Source organism: Herpailurus yagouaroundi, unplaced genomic scaffold, assembly GCF_014898765.1.
Source record: "Herpailurus yagouaroundi ecotype Mexico unplaced genomic scaffold, PumYag 28, whole genome shotgun sequence".
In the NCBI taxonomy this organism is placed as follows: domain Eukaryota; kingdom Metazoa; phylum Chordata; class Mammalia; order Carnivora; family Felidae; genus Herpailurus; species Herpailurus yagouaroundi.
The window spans coordinates 75,948,549-75,968,734 of NW_024412376.1; the positions used below are offsets into that span (position 1 = coordinate 75,948,549).

The following is a 20,186-nucleotide window of genomic DNA, read 5'->3' on the forward strand; positions in this document are numbered from 1 at the left end:
ATAGAATAGAATAGAATAGAATAGAATAGAATAGAATAGAATAGAATAGAAAAAAGAGAAAAGAAAAGAAAAGGGAAGGGAAGGGGAGGGGAGGGAAGGGGAAGGAAAGGAAAGGAAGAAAGAGGACTTGGATTAATTGTAAATGTATATTGCAAAATCTAGGGCAACCATTAAGAAAAGTAAAAAGGCATCACTGATATGCTACAAAAGAAAATGGAATCATAAAATGCTCAATTAAAACCACAAAAGGCAGACAAAGACTGGAAGACAAAATTAAGAATAAAGAAAAGGGTCAAAAAATAGACAATAAAAATATGACAGATATTAATCAAATATAGCAATAATCACTTTTAAATATCAATGGGTTAAATCACCAGTTAAAACACAGATTTGACTAGATTAAAAAACAAGGCCTGGGGCACCTGGGTGGCTCAGTCCATTAAGCGTCTGACTCTTGACTGTGGCTCAAGTCATGATCTCACAGTCCTGGGATTAAGCCCCTTATTGGGCTCTGCGCTAACAACACGGAGCCTGCTTGGGATTCTCTCTCTCTCCCTCTCTCCCTCCCCCACTCACGTGCGTATTCTCTCTCTCTCTCAAAATGAACAAACATTAAATAAACATTTTTTTAAATTGAAACTTTTTTTAATGTTTATTTTGAGAGAGAGAAACACAGCATGAGTGGGGGAGGGGCAGAGAGAGGAGACACAGAATCCGAAGCAGGCTCCAGGCTCTGAGCTGTCAGCACAGAGCCCAACGCAGGGCTCAAACCCACAAACCATGAGATCATGACCTGAGCTGAAGTCGGACACTTAACCAACTGAGCCACCCAGGCGCCCCTAAAAAATTTTTTTAAAAACAAAAACAAAGGCCCAACTACAGGTTGTCTACAAGAAATCCTCTTTAAATATAAAGACACGTATTTCTTTTTTCTGTTTCTTTTTTCGAGAAAGAGAGACAGAGTGCGAGTGGGGAAGGGGCAGAGAGAGAGGCAGACACAGAATCCGAAGCAGGCTTCAGTCTCTGAGCTGTCAGCACAGACCCTGACGCAGGGCTCGAATTCACGGATGGGGAGATCATGACCTGAGCTGAAGTCAGACGCCCAACCAACTGAGCCACCCAGGCGACCCAAAGACGCGTATAGATTAAAAGTAAAAGGAGGAAGGAAGATATATCATGCTAACACTAATCAAAAGCAAGCTGGAAGAAAAACAACAACGGTGTATGGATGGATATTAACTTAGACTTGTTACAGTGATCATTTTGCAATATATATAATACTAAATCATTACGCTGTACACCTGAAACTAATATATATTATAGGATACAAATTTTATATATATATTTAAATGAAACTATTATAGGATATAAATTTTATATATATACATATACATGTATAAAGGAAAAAGAAAGCTGGACTAGCTATGTTAATGTCAGACACAGCAGACTTCAGAGTAAGGAAAGTTGTCGTGGATAAAAAAGGCATTACATAATTACATAACAGTCACTAAGAAAACCAGCAACCCTTAACGCTTAGTAATTAACAACAAAGTGTCAAAATATGAAACTGACAGAACCACAAGGAGAAAAGAAATCCAGTAATAGTTGGGAGTCTTTAATACCTATTAGATATGGAGCAATCTAGCCAACAAAAAAATCATCAAGGACACAGCTAAATTCAACAGTACTATCAATCATACAGATAGAATTAACATCTATAGACTATTTCTTTTTTTTTTTTTTTTCAACGTTTATTTATTTTTGGGACAGAGAGAGACAGAGCATGAACGGGGGAGGGGCAGAGAGAGAGGGAGACACAGAATCGGAAACAGGCTCCAGGCTCTGAGCCATCAGCCCAGAGCCTGACGCGGGGCTCGAACTCACGGACCGTGAGATCGTGACCTGGCTGAAGTCGGACGCTTAACCGACTGCGCCACCCAGGCACCCCAAGACTATTTCATCCTAAAACAGAAAATACACATTCTTCTCAAGCTCACACTGAACATTCACCAAGATAAGCCTCACTTGGGGCCACATCCAAAACAAATGCAAAATATAAATTGTACAATATATGCTCTCAGACCACAACGCAATTCAAATAGAAATCAAAAAGATGGCTAGAAAATCTCAAAATATTTGGCAATTAACACACTTCTAAATAATACATGGGTCCAAGAAAAAACAAAGAAATATTAGACAATATTTTGAACTACATGAAAATGAAAACACAACTTACCAAAATTTGTAGGATGAAACAAAGCAGTACTCAGAGGGAAATTTATAGCACTGAATGCATATATTAGAAAAGAAGAAACACCTAAAATCACTAATCCAAAGTTTCCACTTGGAAAAAAAGCAAATGAAATGCAATGTAAGCAGAAGAAATAAAAATCAAAGCAGAAATCAATGAAATTGAGAACAGATAATCAATAAAGAAAGTCAATGAAACTAAAAGCTCTATCTTTGAAGAAACCAATAAATTTGATAAAATCCTAGCCAGGCCAACAAAAAAAAAGACACAAATTACTAATATCAGAAATGAAAAATAGGACATCATTATGGATCCCAGGAACATTCAAAGGATAATAAAGGAAACTATGAATAACTCCTTGCTTGCAAATTTAATAACCCAGATTAAATGGACCCATTCGCTGAAAGACACAATCTGCCAAAACACACACAAGAACTACGAGACAATCTGAATAGACCTGTATCTATTTTAAAATTGAATCAATAATAACCTTTAAAAACGCAAAGCACTAGGCCCAGATAGGTTCACTGGTGAATTCTACTCAAATTCTACTCAACATTTAAGTAAGAAATTATACTAATCCTCTACAATCCTTTCCAGGAGATAGAAGCAGAGGGAATAATTCCTAACTCATTCCATGTGGCAATTACCCTAATGCAAAAATCGAACAAAGACATTACAAGAACATTAAAGACCAATATCGCTCATAAACAAAGATGCAAAAATCCTCAACAAAATATTAAGTTGAATCCAACAATGTATAAAAACAATTATACACCATGATCAAATGGGATTTATTACAGAAATGGAAAGTTGGTTCAACTTTTCAATTAAAGCAATCCATCATACCAATAAGCTAAAGTCACATGGTCATACCAGTAAACGCAGAAAAGCATTTGACGAAATCCAATTCCTATTCATGATGAAAACCCTAGCAAAGTAGGAATAGAGGGAGACTTCCTCAACTTGATAAAAACATCTAACATCATATTTATTGGTGAGAGACTTGAAGCTTTCCTGATAAGATCAGGAAAAAAGCAAAGGGTCTCCTCTCACTACTCTTTTCAAAATCACACTGTAAGTTCTTGCTAATGCAAGTAAATAAAAAAAGGATATAAAAGATGAACAGACTGTGAAGAAATAAAAGTGTCTTTGTTTGCAGATGACCTGATAGTCTACATAGAAAATCTGAAAGAATCGACAAAACAAAACCGCTGGATCTAAAAAGCAATTATAGGAAAGCTGCAGGATACAAGGTTATGATATAAAAGTCAATCACTTTATCATACATCAACAAGTGGAATCTGGAAATTAAAAACACATTACCATTTACATCAGCACCTAAAAAACTGAAATACTTAGGTATAAACGTAACAAGTTATGATCAAAATCTTTATGAGGAAAACTGTAAAACTCTCGTGAAAGACATCAAAGAAGGATTTAATAAATCAAGACCTATTCCACATTCACAGGAAGTAGGACTCCATACTGACACGATATTAGTTCTTCCCAACTTCATCTACACATTCAACACAGTCCCAATCAAGATCTCAGCAAGATATTTTGTGGATACCAACAAACTGATTCTAAGGTCAGAAGACCGAGAATGGCCAACTTGGTATGGAAGAAGAATAAAATCAGAGAACTGACACTCCTCGATTCCAAGGCTTACTATAAAGCTACAGGAATCAAGACAGCATGGTATTGGTAAAAGAACAAACAGATCAATGAAATCAAATACAGAGCCCAGAAACAGACACACATAAATATAGTCAACTGATCTCTGACCAAGGAGCAAAGGCAATACGATGGAGCAAAGGCAATACGATAGAGCAAAGGCAGTCTTTTCAACAAATGGTGCTGGAAGAACTAGACATTCACATGCAAAAACAAAAAGAATCTAGATTCAGATCTTGTACCCTTCACAAAAACTAATTCAAAATGCAAAACTATACAACTCCTAGAACATTGGGAAAAACCTAGATGCCTCTGGGTATAATGATGACTTTTTACATGTACCAAAGGCACAAACCATAAAAGAAATAAATGATATACTGGACTTCATTAAATTAAAACTTCTGCCCTACAAAAGACAATGCCAAGAGAATGAGAAGACAAGCTACAGGCTGGGGAAAAAATATTTGCAAAAGAGAGATCTGCTAATGAATTGTTACCCAAAATATGCAAAGCAGTCTTAAATCAACAATTTAAAAAATGGACAACCTGCTCTAAAAATGGGCCAAAGACTTGAACAGACACCTCACCAGAGAATACAGTAAGCATGTGAAATCATATGCCATTAGGCAAGTCAAGTTAAAAATATAAGCTACCATCATTACACACCCAGGAGAATGGCCAAAACCCAGACACTGACAACCATAAAGGTTGTCACGGATGTGAACAGCAGGAACTCTGACTGCTGGATGGGCATGCAAAACGGTACAGCCATTTTAGAAGAAAGTTTGTCAGTTTCTTACAAAACTAAACATACTCTTAACATACAATCCAGCAATCATGTTTCTTGCTCTTTACCCAAATGAACTGAAAACTTATGTACACACAAAAACTTGCAAATGCTATATACTATATGATACCCACTACAGAACATTCTAAAAAAAAAGACAAAACTATGGAGACAGTAAAAAGATTACTGGTTGCCAGAGGTTAGGGGGGAGGGAGGGATGAACAGGCAGATCACGGAGGACTTTGGGTAGTGGAATTACTCTAGATGAGACTATAATAGTGGATATATGTCATTATACATTTTTCAAAACCCAAGAGTGACCCCTAATGTCAGCTATGAACTTTGAGTAATAATGATGGGCCGGTGTAGGCTCATAGACTATAACAAATATACCACTCTGGTGCTTGATAGTGGGGAGGGCTATGGGGCAGGGGACAGAGAGAATATGGGAACTGTATACTAATCTGCTCAATATTGCTGACAAACCTAAAACTACTCTAAAAAAAAACAAAAACAAAAACAAAAAACAAAAACAAGTCTCTTTTTTTAAAAAAAGAGTTAAGCATTGTACAATACACACTTAGATTCATGATTTTCAGGCCTACTTCTAAGCCTTAATTTCAGATTAAGCATTTCAAGATCCTAAAGTGAAGTTTCAGAAGTGTAAAAACAGTATATGAGACTAAAAGCCCTGCTGGGCAACTTCTACTGATCATTCATACCCCTGCTAGAAAACTTTAGGCATCAGTTCTCCAAAGCCTTCTTGGTCATTTGGTTAATTTACAAGATTCTTAGGCTTACTCCCTATAAAAGTCCCACCACTAAAGGGAAATGTTAAGACAGTTGCATAGTCGTGTTTCTTACCTTTCTTAGGGCACTGAACATCATATGTTATTTTGTTAATGACAAGTTTAAAATCATTCATTAGCAAAATTTCCATTAAAGTGGTAGCTGGAATTTCACGGCCATCTGAAAGAAAATACACAAAGCAAAATTACGTCCTTGTTTTAGAACATAAGAACCATTTCCCAACATATAGAAAAATACTAACCCAGGTCCTTACAATACAGTAGTGGACATTTTCTTTTTGGGAGGCTAATACCCAATACTGTTCCCATGGGGTGGGGGGTGGGAATCCTCCCTTCTTGCTCTACCTCTGAGTACACTAGACAGCCAGAGCAGGCAGGTGCTCCCTTTTCTCACTGTCAGGGAAGCTGGGATCCAGGTGGATGTTCCTGGCGAGACTGTCTCTGCCAAGGTCATGTGAAGATTCAGGGGAGATGGGAACTCTTCACAGCAAAGCCAGAGCACTGGAGGTGTCATGGGGGTGGGGGTGCAGATGAGTGGAGCCCATCAGGTGGACCTTAGGCTAACTTGGATTTTGCTCACATCCTCCCTCGGTTCCTGCCTTCTTCTGAGCCTGGCTTTCTGTCAAATGCCAATCTCCAGAGCTGACACCTTCCTCTGCTCAGCCAGAGTCCATTATCTGCTACATACAGCTGTGCCCCTGACTGGAATGTGTAAGGCACACAGGTAGCATTTAAAAGCCTACTTTTAAATTACTAGAGGCGACTGATTTGTTAAAACTAGGTGGCCAAATACACTGCCAACCATTACCACACAGGGCTCCCTGCTGTTCTAGCTGGGGAAAGGTGAATAGAGGCAAAGCTTCTAGGGGATGGGGGTGCTAGGGACGGTAATAAACATAATCAAACCTAAAGGGTCATCTGCTTGTGTGCAGTTTATTTTATGGAGTTAGAAAGTGGTAGGAAAGATTCTAACAGTAATTTCAAATATCCTAGGAACAATTCAGAAAAAAAAAAAATCTCTTGGAAAATTTTAACCTCAGCGTGCTTTGCATAACTTCTCATATAGCCTAGTTTGTATTATATTTTTGACCTTTAATGTAATCCAAGTTTAAGAAAGCAAAAACCTGGCGCTGGGTAGGGGTTTCTCCCTTTAGAACAGTCCACATAGAAGTGATATAAAGTCCAGGACATGTATCTTCTCCTAGCGTGGCATTTGCCTGGCTACATTCAACCAAAGCTATTTCAGCTACATTAATATGCATGACAACATTAATGCTGCTTGTAAAATTGGGAAGAACCCGGCTGTCTGCCTCCAGTCTGGCTCTCCGTAGTTCTTTTGTTCTAGAAGGCAGCGAGTCAGTTTGCACCTGGGTCTGTTCCTCGAATTTGGCTGTTTGGGTTCCTGTTCATCAGCTGGGGTGACATCATTTTCCCAGGAATTGCCAAATAATTCAACCCACACTATGGGCAAAACTGTGACAAGCTTGGAACACTCTTTTCAAGCCCAAATTAAATGCAGGCAAATTCCACCCACACAGCCTCTTTTTTTTTTCTAAAGATCAGTAACGCACCAACCATTTTATGTGACTTTGCAAGTGTCATTTAAAAATTTACATTTAAATGACTTCAAACCTGCTCCTTAAAATAGGACTATAAAAAGCAATCACCTGAGTATGGTTTCTCAGTTGAAGTACTACATTATCCTTTATACTAATACAGGAACAGCAAAAGACTGATGCAAAAAAAACACTTTGAAGGGGCTAATGATGCAGACTTGCATTTCTCACCTATTCTTGGGCAAGTATCGATTTAAACCCCAAAAGAGTGTTTTCACTCAGTCCAAAGAGACATTTTTCTCTAAGATCTCCAGTCTTTTCCTTTGTGTTTTATGTTTCAAAGCTACTTAGTTTTTCAGAAACAAGCAGGGTATACACGTCACTCACTGCTTTCACCTCGCTTGTATCATTCACTCACAGGGTGCTTACGGGGTACATACTACCAGGCGAGTACTGTGCTCAGTGCCCCACTGGACTCACACCTGCCTGCTCTCAGGAGCTTAGGAAGGCAGGCGCGCTGGCCCTGTAGTGAAGGTCCATGGTTGTTCAGGGCTCCCATGACGGCTCAGTCTAGTTCAGGGATGAAGTATTAGGTCACAGTGGCCACAGGACTAAAACCTTATTCTCTAATCCTGGTTTCATCAGGAAGAAAGCTCCCCTTCCAGTTAAATCCAAAGTCCTTACAACAGCCGATAAAAAAGCTTTCCCTAACCTGTCCCTCTGATCTTACCTCCACCCAGCTGCCTCCTTTGCAGTCACAGTGAGGCTGGCTCCCACAACGGGGCCTCGGCCAGCTAAACTTCCCCCATCTACACAGCTCCCTCTTCCCTTCCAGGTCTTCCCTCCAGGGTGACTTAGCGGGCACCCTCCCCATCCCTGGAACCCCACCTCCCCTAGAGCATCTCCTCCCCATACCTCCCCCGCAGCCCCACACTCTGAAAGCACCTCCTGCCACAGCACACAGCCCCCCACTCTGTGAGCATCTCCCCCTCCACCACACTCCCCCACACCCCCCATTCGTGGGCACCTACCACCACACTACGCTCCCCTGCTGGAGAGCACCTCCCTCCCCACCACTGTCCCCGCTCTGCTTTTGCTTGGCAATATTCATTATCTGACATACTGCATATTTTACTTCTTTACCTTTTTCTTTCTCCTCTTAAAATACAACCTCAATAAGAGCAGGAGGTTTTGTGTTTTTTGTTTTGTTTTGTTTTTAATCTCTATTGTTCTTTGCCTCTGGCACCTAGCACATTACCTGGCATATGTTAGATGCTCAATCTGTTGAGTAAATAAATTCTTAATTTCTATTTTTCCAACTTCTATATCTATACCTTATTTGGTTCTGAACTTGGAGAGGGAAGAATATTTATTTCCTTTTCAAAACCGCAACAGTAATCATTAACACTTTAATAAGTTTATTCTGAGCATGTAACACTACAGTAAAATAAAAATGAAAATTTGGTCATTTATCTCTATTTGCAGCCTGTGTCATTAAAATTTTCTCAGAAAAAACCTTCGGGCTAAGTTTATGAAATAAGTAACTAAAACGTACACTAAACTTATCCCATTAATTTTTTATTCAACAGAGTTAATTTTTTTTATATCACAGATATACAAAAATGGACACAGTAAAGGTCAACCATTTATTGTATAATGAATTAAAGAATCAACTATCTAGAACAGAAACAAAACAATGGTTCAGAAGAAGAAAAAAAGACAAGTTGAAAAAATATATATATACCTGTTGTCAAGATGGCTGCAGTTTTGACACCTTTATCTTCATTTTGTAGGTCCCGAAGGAATGAACCAACTGTTGATAACATTGGTTTGACCACAAATTGACAACGCTCTTTTCTGGATGGCAAAGTAAGGGTTATCAAGGGAAGGCCATGTCTATAATTAATGGTTATTTCTGTTAAGGAAAAAAAAGTAGGAATACAGGAATAGGTAACAACTTTAAAATACAAGATTCTATAGGAACGCTTAAATATGAAATTCATAACCCTCTGAATTCCTGTAATAAGGCACTACTATAGGGCCTTCATTATACTACAATTTACATATTCTCTAGCATTCTATAACATTTTATTATAATTATCTGCTTAAAGTCTTGCCAGGTGAAGAGTTAAGTTCTTCAAGGCAGAAACTGTTTCTAATTCATCGATAAATCCTATGATCGATGGGGTGGGAGTTTGCCAAAAGACATCAGAGACATTATGGCAGCAGAGAGGGAGGAACTGAACTAAGGGTGGGGCGGGGAGAACATGGAGGGGCATAAGAAAGTCCTTTTTGTTCAAAACCCATATTTCTCCTTTTATTTGGAAAAATGGAAACACCTTAGCGTAGGAATCAAAAAAGTGATAAGAAAGCTTACCATCAGGGGGCACCACTGTACCATAAAGATGTGATTGACTGTATTTTAGATTTCCACACAGCTTCACACACAAAATCTGTTAAGAAAGATTATTTCTTCTTTTAGAAAAAGTGGGAAAGTTGAAATAAGTGTCTTTACCAGAAGATTTTTTTTTTTAACCTTACGGGACCAGCATGATAAGAACGTCAGCTTCCCAGATAAACCCTTGGAGAAGCTCACTACACCTTTCTGACTGCTTTCTTGTCCCATATGGTAGGCGCTAGCCACACGTGACCATTAAAATTAAAATTATCGCTAAAAATTCAGTTTCTCAGTATCTTTGCACATTTCAAGGGCTCAAGAGCTCCGTGTGCCTAGCGGCTACTATGCTAGCACCGAAACAGAACATTTCCATCACAGAAAGTTCTACCTGATAGAATGGCTGGTCCTAAAACATCTAAATGGCCACTTTTCTATGGAACATGTTTTAGCATTGGTGCTTGTGTTTACAATTGTACTGGACCCAAAGGAAGGCCAGATGACATCATGGTGCACTATGTGCACAAAGACACTGTGGTAGTTAGTAGAAAGAAAGGGCACTGAAAAACTGGTTCACAGGCAAAAGAACCTGTTCCAGAAGAATTAGTACCATGGTCACAACATCCAGTTTTGTTTTGTTTTGTTTTTTACTGTATCACCTGGAGAAGAGTTTACTAGCAATAAGTTTTCCAGTAACTATGCAATGAAGAATTCTTTTCCAAATTGGATTTCCAACCCTTCATTTATGCGAGTCGGCACTGTTAAATCAGGTAGTTAAAAATGTGCTCACTGCTATGAAAAATGAAACAATGAGTGACTCAAATGATGTTCCATTATGCTCAAAATCAAAACAAAGTTCTCAGTAAGTGAAACAAAACATTCAAATATATATTTCTAGTATTAGGGGTGCCTGGGTGGCTCAGCTGGTTAAGTGTCAGACTTCAGCTCAGGTCATGACCTCAGGTTCATGAGTTTGAGCCCCGTGTCGGGCTCTGCTGACAGTGAGGAGCCTGCTTCAGATTCTGTCTCCCTCTCTCTCTGGCCCTCCCCCCGCTGCATGCTCTCTCGAAAATAAATATTAAAAAAACCCAAATACATATTTCTAGTATTAAACACAACACAGGCTATTAGTTACAAGATATGTCATATTAAGACTTCATTTGAATTTTATTTCTAAAAATAATACAATGAAAAAGAAAAAAAATCTGATTATTTCTTAAAACAGATGTAGCTCTCAATGAGTAAAGACATGCAGAAGTTTTCCAAGTTTGCATACTGGATGTTGTACTACTGTTTTTTTGTTTCCTACTACTTTTAATTAAAGTATAAGAAACTAAGAAAAATATATCCACTTGAAAACACATCACAATTCTCTACCAAAATACTTCTTTAAAAATATTTAATGATATAGAGGCGCCTGGGTGGCTCATTCGGTTAAGCCTCCGACTTTGGCTCGGGTCACGACCTCACAATTCATGTGTTCGAGCCCCACGTCAGGCTCTGTGCTTACAGCTCAGAGCCTGGAGCCTGCTTCAGATTCTGTGTCTCCCTCTCTCTCTGCCCCTCCCCTGCTTGTGCTCTCTCAAAAATAAATAAATGTTAAAAAAAAAAAAAGTAATATAAATGCATTTAATGATATGATTCTCTATGTATAAAAGTCTAATAAAAATGTAGGGCATAAAAATTAAAAGCCTTTCCCTTACCTCTGCACCATCCCAAACTTCCCCCAGAGATCATCGCTGTTAGTGGTGATAAAGACTCTCTTCTTGACTAAACTTTAGTCCAGCTCCTCTAAGCCTGATGGAGCCCCATCCTTGGGCATGTCCTCTAAGAACCCAGTTTTAGCAAGAATCCCGTCAGTTTAGCCAGAATCCTCCCCCTCTCGATATCTAATCAAATTCCTCATTCCCCACAATCCCCCAGGTATTGTCGTTATCTGATCATTCTAGTCAGGCTTCAGCAAGAATCCTGGTAGGTCAGGTTAGCACAGAATTACCCTATCCTGGTACTAACTTTCCATCCACTGCTCCTACCGCCACCTCACCTTGCTCCTTGGAAATAAATTCCCGTTTTTTTCCTTGTTGTATTCAGACTTGAGCCCATCTCTCCCCCCACTGCAAAACCCCACTGCTGTGGTCTCCCTGAATAAAGTCTACCTTACCATTCTTCCACAAGTGCCATGGATAATTTTCTAACAGTGATTTGGCATGTATCTGTCCAGACTTTTTTCTATAGATGACCACTTTTACATACTAAATTTTATGCTAGGGTCTGTATAAAGCCAGACAGTCTATGAGTCAGGTTCCTAGATGTCAGTGATAATTCCTGATCAGAAAGTACCCATTATCACTTAATGTGCTGATGAAGTTTCTGGTCTACTATGGAGGAAATCATTTTAGAGGCAACCACTTGTCACCTAGGAAATGCTGAAAGGCAGAGCTGCCAGAGAAAAATACCAAGGCTTTCTCAAGCATGTGTATGCCTCTAAGAATCACCTGAATAGGGGAGCCTGGGTGGCTCAGTGGGTTATGAATCCAACTCTTTATTTCAGCTCAGGTCACGATTTCACGGCTTGTGAGATTGAGCCCTGCGGTCTGGCTCTGTGCTGACAGTGTGGAGCCTGCTTGGGATTCTCCGTCTCCCTCTCTCTGCCCCTCCCCTGCTTGTGTGCTCACTTGCTCTCAAAATAAATAAACATTAAAAATTTTTAAAAAGAGCGGGTGCCTGGGTGGCTCAGTTGGTTAAGCATCCAACTTCGGCTGCTTAACCGTGATCTCGCGGTTCGTGAGTTCGAGACCTGCATCGGGCTCTGTGCTGACAGCTCAGAGCCTGGAGCCTGCTTCGGGTTCTGTGTCTCCCTCTCTCTCTGCCCCTCCCCCGCTCACACTCTGTCTCTCTCTTTCTCAGAAACATTTTTAAAATTTTAATAAAAAAGAAAGTGTTGGTGGGAAAAATGAAAGTGAAAAAAGGAAAGAAGGAGTAAAGGAAAAAATAAGGAAGAGAGTTAAAAAAAAATTTTTTTTTAAAGAATCACCTGAATATTCCAATACCATCTGTTGTTAAGAAGATAGGGCTTGCTAAAAACACAGATTCCTGGACTTCACCCTGGGATTCCTGAACTAGTAGGTCTGAAGTAAGGGTGTGAAGATTACGCTCTGAGTCTGAGTAGCTGAGCTCTAGGGGACCCTCCATGGCTTTCAGGGAACTATGTGAAATTTCTGCACAAAATCATTTTGAATACCAAGTGTTTAGTGCTGGGTCAAGGGTTACTGCCTTCAAAGGACACTCAGTATCATGACAAAAGAGGACTCGGGCTTCTCTTCAGTATGTGTTTTTCCTAAATATAATTCTAATCACTTTGCAACCTGCTGAAAACTCCTTAGACTTCAACAGCCTATGTAAAGTAGAAAGCACAGGGGCCCTGGATGTGCAAAAACTGGGATTCTAAAGTCAATTCAGCCACTTAACAGCTGGGAGATCACAGAAGTCACAGGGCTAACTTCTGCTTTGGTTTTCTCAAGGGTTAGGTGGGAATTCTCTACCTTGTAGAGCTGGTATAAAGATTAAGTGAAACAAAGTATAAGGTACAGTTTATGAGTTCAGCAAGGGCAGCGTGGACCAACCCACCTCCACAACTTTATCACGTACTATTCTCTTACAGCATGAACTTAGGCCGCAGTGAAACAAGCCAAGAGTCATGGACTTATCATTAAAGTGCCTTCTTTATCCACTTCTGCCTAGCAAATCCTGTCATTCCCTCAAGGTCCAGCTCAAAAGCCATTTCTTCTTTAAATCTTCCTGCAAGGTGATGGTCTCCTGGACAGAACACAGGCTTTGCAGTTAGAACAAGTTGGAATCCAAGCTTCAAGATATACCAGCTCCCCTGATCTTTGACAGGCAGAGGGTGCAGGAAGACATGGGTTATGAGAAAGAGGAGACAGCTCTAGTTTGAAGAGGACAAAAGGGAAGAATCATTAATATGGGAGAGGTTTGTTTGAGCCTTCAAGTAAATGGGCGCAGGCGTTAACAGAAAGAAGATATATAATGAGCATGTGTTGGGGTCAATTAACAAGACTAGACTTTTTCTGGAGCTCTGCCATATTTTAGATTAGTTATCTTTATTACTGTTAATAAAATCAAGATGCAGTTTCCATTCAAGATGGTGGTATAAATTCACACTTAAGGGACCCCTCTGTTCTATTCAAAACCACCATACGTATCTCTCCTTGTACCAAAAACAAGACAGAAACACAATGTGACAAGCGAGGCCCAAGTGGATAGTCAGCTAGATTCTGGGTCCTATGGAAGAAAGTGTTTCAACAGAAAAATGTACATTGTCTACAGCACACTTTTTCAAGTTAAGACACTCTGGCCCTCGTACCGGTTTGGAGCCATTCCACAACTATCTTTAAACCACAGGTAATTAACGGATAAGTATATAAATTTTGTCCAATCTGGTAGTGATCCAACTGACTACTCACACACGCCCCTAACCAGTTTTATCTCTAACTGCAATTCATTTTAAAATTATTTTTTCCATCTAATTTTGTGCACTTTTCATTCTTCCTTTTGGCTGAATATAACATCTGCCTGGTTCCTTTACTTAATTAGAGTTAAGTAAATTCTTTAATATGTGTTCATTTTTATAACTCTGTGACAGTCATATTTTTACCTTTTTTTCTGAAAACTGTAAGAAGTGCCTGAGAGTTTGACTCTTTTAGGATAGAAGGAACTAAAAGCAACCCATGGCATGCCTTCCAGTGATATTTATTTACTTACTTATTTTTTTGATAGTGAGAGGGAGCAGGGGAGGGGCAGAGGGGGAGGGAGAGAATATTAAGCAGGCTCCATGCAAAGCATGGAACCCGATGTGGGGTCTCGATCTTATGACCCTGAAATCATGACCTGAGCTGAAATCAAGAGTTGGACACTTAACTGACTGAGCCACCCAGGTGCCCTCAGCCTTCGAATAATCTAATGACTTGATCTGTGGAATCTCCAATAACGCTGCAACATTCCAGGACAGGGATGTTAAGATGGCAATTTAAGAGCCGATTCTGGGCTCTGGCCATAGGATCCCAATTTTAAGCAATGTAAAATTACTAGCCAGAAGGGGTGAGTACAGAATGAAAAATAAACTCATAGAGTCTATAATCCAAAATTCTAATTTATGAGAAATTAAATGCTAAGAAAGAACCAACAAATTTACTTTGAAGATTAATTCCATTTATGGAAAATAAAAATGAGAGTCATCCAAAACAGACTTTAATGTAAATTATATTTAGGGTCTTCAAAGAGATAAAAGGAAGAATTAGCTTCCAGAAAAATCAACAAAAAAGTTATCATACTAAACTAATGGAAATAAAAGAAACTATGATCAACTAATTTCTGGAAACAGAAAAATAACTCTACATATGTGTCAGAAAGCCAGATTAATGGACTAGAAAAATATTAGACTGGATAAAACCAATAGAAAACTAATGAGCTAGGCAATATTTCACCAGGCACAGCACAGAAGGATACAGAAAATTTTAAAAGTAATTAATTTTCACACATTACTGGCAAGAATGTAAAATGGCACAACCATTCTGGAAAATTTCTGGCAGTTTTTTGGGTGACCCAACAATTCCACCCGTAGCTGTTTACCCTAGAGAAATGACAACCTGTACAAATGCTATTCCCTTTCCTCCCACTAGAAGGCATGCTCCCTGGGCAGAGACAGGGAGGTGGTCCAGTTTATGGCTGTATGTATCCCCAGCACCTGACACACAATCTAGGGGCTCAATAAATACGTTAAATAAACATATGAATATCTCTAAGGTGCTAAGGGAAAATAACCATCAACCCAGAACACTATCCTCAGGAATATTTACTTAGGTTTGAAAGAAATGAAGAGCTTTCAGATATACAGAGATGACAGTTTCTCTCCTATACATCTTTATTAAAGAACTTCTTCAGGAAGAATGGAACTAAACCCAGATGGAAGCAGAATGCAAGAGAACACCATTAATGGGCTGAATTGTGTCATGTCTTCCCTCAAACCCACAAATTCATGTTGAAGTCCTAATGTCCAGGACCTAAGAATATAAATGTATTTTAAAGAGGTAATAAAGTCAAAATGAGGACATGAGTGTGGGCCCTAATCCAGTGCAACTGGTGTCCTTATAAGAGGAGATTCAGACACAGACATGTGCACACACAGAGGAAAGACCCTGTGAGGACACCATGAGAAAATGGCCATTTACAATCCAAGGAGAGTGGCCTCAGAAGAAACCAAACTTGCCAACACCTTTCCTTCAGACTTCTGGCTTCCAGCACTGTAAGAAAACAAAGCTGTTGTTTAAGTCACCCAATCTGTTATGGAAGCCCTAGGAAATTGATACAAACACCAAAGCTATAAAATATGGTGGTAAATAAACAACTCATTTTAAGAAATTTTAAACCATCTTTTGATGTTAAGATGAGTGGAAAACTAAACAAGGTTGGGTGTGTTACAATGAATGGATTCTTAGAACATGTGAAGATCCTTGTCCAATTCAGGAGGAGGGCAAAGACAATGAAAACGTAAGACTTTGTTTAAAAAGTTATAATTGGGGCGCCTGGGTGGCGCAGTCGGTTAAGCGTCCGACTTTAGCCAGGTCACGAACTCACGGAGCGGTCCGTGAGTTCGAGCCCCGCATCGGGCTCTGGGCTGATGGCTCGGAGCCTGGAGCCTGTTTCCGATTCTGTGTCTCCCTCTCTCTCTGGCCCTCCCCCGTTCATGCTGTGTCTCTCTCTGTCCCAAAAATAAATAAAAAACGTTGAAAAAAAAATTTTTTTTTAAAAAGTTATAATTACATGTGTACATTAAACACTTAAAGGAAACCACTCAATCTACAGTTTCTAATGTGGTAGGGGAAAAAAACCAACATTTTTCAAGGAAAGTAGAAAAAAAGCAGTAAAAAGCCCTTTAAAACTGGAAAATTAAAAAAAATAAGACAAAAAGAAATGTAAGAAAAGAAAATTGTGGCAACTTGAGAAATAGAAGACAAGCATCTACAATCCCACCACCCCCTGGCTTTTTATTCCAGCCTTTCTACAGATACAGACACTCATGTAATCGTAGTCCACAGAGAGCTGATCATTAATGTTTTATAAGCATTCATCTACCTCAAAAATTTTTCATAAACAAAATTTTAAATGCTCTATAACCACTTATCCTATGGGTGTGCCAAAATTTACTATTTACCTACTGTTGGACAGTTCCATTTTATACACTATTTCTATAGATTTTTCCTCATCAGAAAGGAACACATGCTCATTTTAGAAAATCTACACATCACAGATGCACAAAAAGTCACCAGAAAACCCATCATCTAGAATTACCACAGTTAACACCAATGTATACCTTCCAATTTATTATCTATGTATCGTATTCAATTTTCCACCATTGCAGCTAAACTGATTCTAAACATCTTTGCACATAAATCTTTGTTTGCATTTTTTTCTTTAGAGTGCAGTATGATTAGATCATGAGGGAGTAATAGTTTTGGAATCCTGATAGTGTATTATTAATTTTCTTTTTGGGAATATTTTCTTTGCTTCATGTTGTTTTACTCAGTACCAAATTAATAGTAGTCTGAACCCCAAACAAGCAAATCTTCCTAAGGTTCAGAATCAAACAATAACAGACACATCACATCGGGTGTCCCGGGAGCAACGAGATTCCTGTTGGAGGCTCACCAGATTTCCTCATTGGGACAGCCCACTGGTATCTCAAGCTCAGTATCTCCTAAACTGAGCTTCCTTGTTCCTCCATAGCACTGCTCCTCTCCTTTATTCCTTGATGAACTCACACCACTACTGACCGGCTATTAGAACTAGAGGACTGAGGGCTATCCTAAACAACAATAGTCCATAAAATCAGCTGGTAAGACCAGCAGTTACAGCTGAACTGCCACTAAGGTCTACTGGCTCCAATTCACACGGAGTCGTCAAAGCCATCCTCTCCCCCTGTCTCTGCCTCCACCGCCCTCATTCAGGTCCATGTCATCTCACCCAGGTCGCTGCAGCAGCTTCCTAACTGGCCCTCCCACCAATCCATTCCACATTAAGACCTATTCCAATCTTCTGAAGTCATATAAAGTCAAACTATTTCTAGATTTAAGAACCTCTATTTTTCTATTACAAAGAGAAACTGTTCCCAAGAAAACTTTCCATGAGCTGACTGTTGTCCGGTTCTCCAGTCTCACCTTACCATCACCAGCACCGCCCGCTTCCCAACCCGCGATTCCAGATGTGTGCAAGTACTGCCGTTTCCTGACTACTGCACACTGTGGCGTGCTTCCTTGCCTTTGCCCTTTTTACCATCCCTGCCTGGAAAGCCCTGCCCAGTGTACCTACCTTCCACGGCCAACTCATACTCTAAACTCCCTCATCTTCCTGCCGTAAAAACTACAGAACTCTAGTTTTACTATCACTTCCTTCCCTTCTCTTGCAATCAAGTGACCTTCCTCCCCACAGGCCAAGCCCTCCTCAGATGCTCTCCATCTTCTACATCGCAGACTTTCTCAAAATCTTAACTCCCTCTACCACTCTCACACTACAGATGTAGTAGGTAAATATGCTCTGCTCTCTCTCCTCTTTAAAAAGTTCCAGACCCTCCACTAACCACATAGACCTCCGGTTGCTGCCCCATTCACATGGTCTCTTCAGCCAAACCTTTCCAGCTTGTCTACGCCGCCTCATCCTCAACTCCCATTCACTCTTTAACATACTACCAGCAGGCTTCTATCTCTAGTCCCTCAACTCTCTAGTCAGACCTCTCCCCAGGTTTAGCCTAGGACATCCAAATGCCGGACTAACATTTCCCCTTACATCACCACATACATCTGAAACTAGATTTATCCAGAACAAAACTTGATTTCCCCCTGAAATCTCTTCCTCTGGGTCCACCTTCTCCCTGCAGTAACTGACCCACCATCTTGCTAGCTGCTCAAGTCAAACCCAGGAATCATTCTTGATGCCATGAATTCCATCAACTGAACCCTTCAACCTGCATAGTTTATCCACTTTTTTTTTTTTTTTTTTTTTTTTTTTTTTTTTTTTTTTTTTTTTTTTGCTAATGCTCTGGTCCAGGCCAAGCATGATCTATTGTAATAGTTCCCAAACTTGGTTACTTACTTCCCCCCTTTCTCTCCTCCAAGCTGCCCTCCTCAAAGTAACAAAGGTGATCTTTAAATAGAATGACCCCACTCCACTGCTTAACATTTTTCAATGGCTGCCCTTTAGGCTTCAACAAAATGAAAGCTTATCATGGCCAATGTGATGCTATATGACTTAGACACTGCATGTCTCATCTCATCCCTCTCTTCCTTGCTTGCCTTACTCTGACCCTACTGGTTATCTCTCAATCCTAGAACACAAGCTTCTCAGATCTCAGGAATGTAGTACATGCTGTTCTCCATCTCGAATATTCTTCTCACCCTCTTTGTATAGCTCAAAGTTTTACATGCAGTCTCCTAATCTTTCCAGCAACGATATGAGAGATGTACTATTACTTCCCATCCTTTTTTCCACTCAAATGTATTTATCACTCAATTTATCGAGAAAATTAGCTTAGCACTGATATAACAGGAAGTGACTAGACAACAGGAGTTGATACACAAGTTGATAAACAAGAGCCTGTGGGGGCTAATCCAGCATGGCCCTCCCTCCCATTTTCAAAAACAGACTTTATATTTTAGATCAATTTTAGAACAGCAAATTGAGCAGTGTACAGAGTTCTCACCCCACTCGCCAGTTCCCCCAATATCAAAATCCAGTACCGGAGTGGTACATTTGTTACAATCTGTGAGCCTACACTGATACATCATTTTCACCCAAAGTCCACAGTTTACATTAGGGTTCACTCTTGGCTGTATATTCTACAAGTTTTAAATTTTTTTTTTTCAACGTTTATTTATTTTTGGGACAGAGAGAGACAGAGCATGAACGGGGGAGAGGCAGAGAGAGAGGGAGACACAGAATCGGAAACAGGCTCCAGGCTCTGAGCCATCAGCCCAGAGCCTGACGCAGGGCTCGAACTCACGGACCGCGAGATCGTGACCTGGCTGAAGTCGGACGCTTAACCGACTGCGCCACCCAGGCGCCCCTATTCTACAAGTTTTAACACGTACTTAGTGACTTGTGCTCACCACCGCAGCATCTCACCCAATAATTTCACTGCCCTAAAAATCCTATGTGCTCTGCCTCCCTCTCTCCCCTGCAACCTCTGGCAACCACTGATCCTTCTACTGCCTCCACAGTTTCACCTTTTCCAGAACGTGGTTGTACAGTTAGAATCATACAGTAAGTAGCCTTCAGATTGGCTTCTTTCACTTAGTATATGCACTTAAGGTGGTTCTACTTTTCATGGCTTGATAGCTTTTTTAAGTTTTTTATTGAAATGTATTTGATACACAGCATTGTGTACATTACAGGTATATGACATGTTGATTTGATATATTTATATACTGTAATATGATTGCCATATTAATAGCACCGATCACATAATTACCATTTCTTTTTGGGGGTAGGAATAATTAAGATATAGTCTCTCAGCAAGCTTGATGATTTAAAAAAAATTTTTTTTAATGTTTACTCATTTTTGAGAGACAGAAACAGAGTGTAAGCAGGGGAGGGACAGAGAGAGAGAGAGAGAGAGAGAGAGAGAGAGAGAGAGAGAGAGAGA

The 20,186-nt window shown here is 39.8% G+C and overlaps 1 protein-coding gene across 6 annotated transcripts in view; it reads right to left on the reverse strand.

Annotated features, from left to right (window-relative positions):
• MCUB (mitochondrial calcium uniporter dominant negative subunit beta) overlaps positions 1-20,186 on the reverse strand; it is a 109,247-nt gene that overhangs the window by 27,910 nt on the left and 61,151 nt on the right. For all 6 annotated transcript variants that reach the window (XM_040476384.1, XM_040476408.1, XM_040476373.1 and 3 more), the window contains 3 exons: positions 9,458-9,533; positions 8,825-8,995; positions 5,580-5,684 (listed from right to left, as the gene is read on the reverse strand). In XM_040476384.1, the coding sequence (XP_040332318.1) occupies positions 5,580-5,684; positions 8,825-8,995; positions 9,458-9,533 (352 nt within the window). The remainder of the gene's footprint in view (positions 1-5,579; positions 5,685-8,824; positions 8,996-9,457; positions 9,534-20,186) is intronic.